General features: G+C 55.2%; 1 protein-coding gene across 1 annotated transcript; it reads left to right on the top strand.

The window, feature by feature from the left end:
- The first annotated feature begins 592 nt into the window (after window positions 1-592).
- On the top strand, window positions 593-2,997 carry Foxa2 (forkhead box A2). Its single transcript, XM_048347408.1, has 2 exons — window positions 593-679; window positions 1,687-2,997. The coding sequence occupies exons 1-2, from the start codon at window positions 593-595 to the stop codon at window positions 2,995-2,997; spliced, it is 1,398 nt and encodes a 465-aa protein (XP_048203365.1).
- Window positions 2,998-5,522: the final 2,525 nt, after the last annotated feature.

Below are 5,522 nucleotides of genomic sequence, written 5' to 3' on the forward strand. Positions count from 1 at the left end.
TAGGTGTGAGCTGATTATTCAAATAGGCTGCCCCGGGTCTAGGGATTGGAGGCCCGCGCCCGCGCGCCGCGCTATATCACCAGCCGCCCACGTCACTGCGGCACTTGTCCGCTCGGCGGTCCACACCTCCTCCCCCTCCTCCTCCCCCCCTTCCCGGCCCCCGCGCCGCCAGCTTCCCGCCGCCTCCGGGCGACTCGGCACTGCCTGCCAGCCTCAGCCTCCACCGGGCAGCCGGGGAGCACAGCGGTGGCGACGGGCGATCCCGACGGCGGGGTCGGTCAGGGCCACCACCGCTCCGCGGGCCCCTCCACCGCGATCCACCCCTCCCGCCCACTTCCAACTACCACCTCCGGCCAGCCCAGGGAGAGAGAGAGAGAGGGAGTGGAGTGGAGGGCGAGAGAGAGACAGAGAGCGAGCGAGCGAGCGAGCGAGCGAGCGAGAGAGAGAGAGAGAGAGAGAGAGAGGAGAGGGAGCGCGAGAGAGGGAGGGAGGGAGGAGGGGACAGTGCCTTAGCCGACTTTTTTTTTTTAAGAGGGTGGGGGTGGGGGCTGATTGCCGGTCGTTTGTTGTGGCTGTTAAATTTTAAACTGCCATGCACTCGGCTTCCAGTATGCTGGGAGCCGTGAAGATGGAAGGGCACGAGCCGTCCGACTGGAGCAGCTACTACGCCGAGCCCGAGGTAAGCGCTCGCTTTTTTCCAGGGGGAAGTGGGGCTGGCGGCGTCCGCCCCGTCCCCAGCCCCGGGACCGCTCCCCTCGCTGGCACTCGCCCCCCACCCCCAGCCTTGCAGGACAGCCGCCTTTTTCCGCCCTCCTTTGACTCAAATGGGTCTCTTTCTTTTTTTTTTTTTTATACGACACACTGTTAGCCTTGAGATAATATTAACTTTGTGATCAAATATTGACTCGCAGCGCCTCCAAATCCTCTTCGTGGCCGAGCCACGCACTATCCTAACAGAGTTATGTTTGGCAGCGCGCGGCTGGGGAGGGGTGGGAGGTCGGCCGGCGAGGGGGTGGGGAGCTGGAGAGGAAAAGGTGGGTAGGAGTCGGGGGCTGAGGTGGAGGCCGAGTCACAGACTAGTGGACAAAGGGAAAAGTTTGTGACGGCGAAGCCCGGGCGCTTGTAATTCTTTCCCCACTTCGCGGTTCCCTTAGCCCTCTGTTCCACGCCGCTGCCTGTCCGCGGACTCCTCACAGTCACTACATTCCGCTCCCCTTAGACCAGGGAGGGGAGTCCCCGTTGGGAAGGCCCAGACATAGAGGACCAATGTCCCAAAGGTGACTTTTCAGGGCCCGAGGTGGCACCGGGGACTCTGGGCCTCGGAGTTGGCACAGTCTCCTGGTGCGGGAGAATTTAGGGAGACCTTGAGAGGGGAGGATGTATCTGGGGTGCCTGATTCGCCGGTATTCCAGGGGACCGCTGTTTGAGAATCGGAGAGAAGCCCAGCAGGGTTGGGAACAGCCACTCGTCCGGCTTCGCAGCCGCCGGCAGCCTCCCCTGGGGCGATCACGGCTCGCTGTGGGTGAAGTGGACTCGATGTCCGCGGACCGGAGCCCCCGCGAGGGCAGTGCTCCCCGGAGGCCTCCCTGGAGGCGGGAGATTGGACAGATGGGTGTGAGGTTTGGGCGCGAGCTGGATCCGCGGTGCTAACACTGTCGCCTCCCTCCCCGGACTGTGTGTCCACAGGGCTACTCCTCGGTGAGCAACATGAACGCCGCCGGCCTGGGGATGAACGGCATGAATACGTACATGAGCATGTCGGCGGCCGCCATGGGCAGCGGCTCCGGCAACATGAGCGCGGGTTCCATGAACATGTCATCATACGTGGGCGCAGGCATGAGCCCGTCTCTAGCGGGCATGTCCCCCGGTGCGGGCGCCATGGCGGGCATGGGCGGTTCGGCTGGAGCAGCTGGCGTGGCGGGCATGGGACCGCACCTGAGTCCGAGCCTGAGCCCGCTGGGCGGGCAGGCGGCGGGGGCCATGGGCGGTCTGGCCCCTTACGCCAACATGAACTCCATGAGCCCCATGTACGGGCAGGCGGGTCTGAGCCGCGCGCGCGACCCTAAGACGTACCGGCGTAGCTACACGCACGCCAAGCCACCGTACTCCTACATCTCGCTCATCACCATGGCCATCCAGCAGAGCCCCAACAAGATGCTGACGCTGAGCGAGATCTACCAGTGGATCATGGACCTCTTTCCCTTCTATCGGCAAAACCAGCAGCGCTGGCAGAACTCCATCCGCCATTCGCTCTCTTTCAACGACTGCTTCCTCAAGGTGCCTCGCTCACCCGACAAGCCCGGCAAGGGCTCCTTCTGGACCCTGCACCCCGATTCCGGCAACATGTTTGAGAACGGCTGCTACCTGCGCCGCCAGAAGCGCTTCAAGTGTGAGAAGCAGCTGGCACTGAAGGAAGCTGCTGGCGCTGGGGGCGGTGGCAAGAAGGCCACAGCCGGGACTCAAGCCTCCCAGGCTCAGCTAGGGGAGGTGGCCGGATCCGCGTCGGAGACTCCCGCGGGCACTGAGTCACCTCACTCGAGCGCCTCCCCGTGCCAGGAGCACAAGCGAGGGGGTCTTGGGGAGCTGAAGGGGACGCCCGCTGGGGCACTGAGTCCTCCGGAGCCAGCGCCCTCGCCCGGGCAGCAGCAGCAGCAGGCTGCAGCCCACCTGCTGGGCCCACCCCACCACCCTGGCCTGCCGCCCGAGGCCCACCTCAAGCCCGAGCACCACTACGCCTTCAACCACCCTTTCTCCATCAACAACCTCATGTCCTCTGAGCAGCAACACCACCACAGTCACCACCACCACCAGTCCCATAAAATGGACCTCAAGGCGTATGAACAGGTGATGCACTATCCTGGTTATGGCTCCCCAATGCCGGGCAGTCTGGCCATGGGCCCTGTCACGAACAAAGGGGGCCTGGATGCCTCACCACTGGCCGCAGACACTTCCTACTACCAGGGAGTGTACTCTCGGCCCATTATGAACTCCTCTTAAGAAGGCTTCAGGACTGGCTAGTCCTAGCAGCCCAGGACAAGGAGAGAAGAAACTGGTAGAGACTTTGGGGACAGGGGTGTTGGAAAGCTGCAGAACAGAAGAAATCGTTTCAATTTCCACACCCTAAGAGAGTAAACTCCCACAACCTCTGCAACCCTTCCATTCTAAACAGGCCACACAAGGGGTATCCATGTGATGTCATTCTAATAAATAAGGGGAGAATGGGGGAGGGATATAAAGTTTTTTTTTTATAAGCTTCCAGTTTCCACTACTGTGTAGACAGACTCCTGCATCTTCAAGCACCTGAAAATTCTGATTTTTTTCGTTGTTGTTGTTGTTGTTCTCCATTACTGTCATTGCAGGGAAGTCTTACTTAAAAAAAAAATGTGAGTGACTTGGTGTAAAACCATGTAGTTTTAACAGGAATCCAGAGGGCTGTATTATTGTTTAAAAAGAGGAAACACCGTAATGTAAGGGTCTGTTGTAAATGACCAAGAAAAAAAAAAGAAAGAAAAAATGCATTCCCATTATCGACAAGGTGAAATCCAGGTCTTGGGTCTGATTAATTTATGGTTTTGCGTGTTTTATTTATGGCTTATAAATGTGTAGTCTGGCTACAAGAGTCAGAGTTCCACAAATCTATATTAAAGTGTTATTGCCGGTTTTATCCTTAGACTCTTCTCAGGATTTTCTTTCCTTTGTCTTCCTTCCTCTCTTCTCTTTCCTTCCTTTCTCTTTCTCTTTTTACTTGGAATGACCTAACAAATAAATTAGGAAAATATTTCAAGGTGAAAGGAGAGACGCCCTGGCTGCAGGGTACAAGGGGCTTGTGTTGCTGTTTGCCCAACATTTTACCTACGTATGAAAGCAGAATCGTACTTTTAAGTACCTATTGCTGCAATTTAGATAACACATATGACCACCTCCATCAGTCAGTCCATCATATTTCTCAAAATGCTTTTCTCCAAAGTAAATCACAGACACCAATTCACCAAACACTTCAGCAAATATATTGTCAAATGAATCAATATTATGTTTTTTAAATACTGAGACTAACTTTAGACACAGTGAAATACATGAGTCCCAAGTGGACCATTCCAGCAGGTTTATTTTTATTAAACTCAGTAGAAATCAACCATTCTATTTTAGCACCACCGCCCCGCCCCCCCCCCCCCCCCCCCCGCCTGTAGTTGAAAAAAGAACTGACATTGAGCTGGATTTCACTAGGGGACAGGTACAATTTTAAGTGTTTCTAATTTTAGGCCTCCTTTCAGGTCAGTGATTCTAGAGTAGATCAATCCCTGACCTTTCTGTGGCATCTTTTCTGCCTGGATCTTCCTGCCTCCAGCCCCTGCCCACTCCACCAGCCTCCCTCACATAGGTATTCTGTCCATGTGGCAGACTTTCTAGCACTGGAGTGGCAAGGCAAGCGGTCTGGGGACACATTTAGAAGATGGTTTCAGAAATGGTTTAAGTGCATAACTGAGAGAATAACTCAAACTTTTTCTTAAAAGGGGGGGAAAAACACCTTTGGGGGAATGAGCCAGAGTTAAGGGGTATCTAGTGCTGCTTGCCAACTGACAGTGGCAGTAGTGAAATCTCAGGGTCTCAAGATTTGTGGCCCCTTAGTCCCAATGAACCCTGACACCTTTGCTTATTTATATTAAAGTGTCCTATCAGCACAGATCAGCTTGGCAAACCAGGATTGTAGTCCAGGGGGTGAGTGGGTATTAAGTGAGCCTTTAAGAAAACTCTTAAGTATAAAGAACCAAGTAGACTCATAAATTTCCTAGCTGCCTCAAATTGTTGGAGTGGAATTGAGGCCCAGAGGCAAAGGGTGGCCCCAGCAGGCAGTGTTATTTGCATCTTCTGGCCTGTTATTGGCTCTACCAGGGCAGAAGCCAATGTTGTCTCAGTTCTGTGAACCTGGGGCATCCCTTCTGTCTGTAGCAAAAAGTTTGCTGTGGGTAAAATCACCACAGGCCTCTGAGACCACAACTTCTTGCCTCTTGTTTCTCTAACCTGCGAGTCCTGTGTGAGAGACTAGAAACTTTGAGTATCACAACAGTCCAAACCTGTAATAGCCTAATCCTGGAGACCATTTTCCTACATGCTCTCTGCCACCTGGCAGGGGTCTCTGCTTCCTCCCCCCCCCCCCCCCACACACACACTGGGCCGTTCCCCACGCACTTGGTAGGATCCGGGTTGATTTTTACCTCTATTGCACCCACCGCTTGGAATCCCTTGTTAACACTGTCCTGAGGAGAAACCGGGTAGAGGGGGGGATCCGGAGGCCGCAGCCAGCAATCAGGCCTTATCTTCGGCCCAGCAAGGACACACACGTCGCGAGCCTGGACTGAAATGTGTTTCATTAACACATAAAAGGCTCCCGTGGCGAGGGAGCGTAGAGACAGGGCGGGGGGCAGTGTGGGGGACAATGGAAGCTGAAAACACTGCCTAACCTGCAATGTTTCCTATCGCATGCCCATTGTGCGAGGGTCGTTTTAAACTACTTAGGGTGCCCT

Source organism: Perognathus longimembris, chromosome 6 (assembly GCF_023159225.1).
Source record: "Perognathus longimembris pacificus isolate PPM17 chromosome 6, ASM2315922v1, whole genome shotgun sequence".
Taxonomy (NCBI): domain Eukaryota; kingdom Metazoa; phylum Chordata; class Mammalia; order Rodentia; family Heteromyidae; genus Perognathus; species Perognathus longimembris.

Excerpts from the sequence above, each read along its gene's own strand:
- Foxa2 (XM_048347408.1), top strand. The coding sequence starts at position 593 with ATGCACTCGGCTTCCAGTATGCTGGGAGCCGTGAAGATGGAAGGGCAC. Across the intron at positions 680-1,686 it reads GCTACTACGCCGAGCCCGAG|GGCTACTCCTCGGTGAGCAA; the intron begins GTAAGCGCTCGC and ends GTGTGTCCACAG.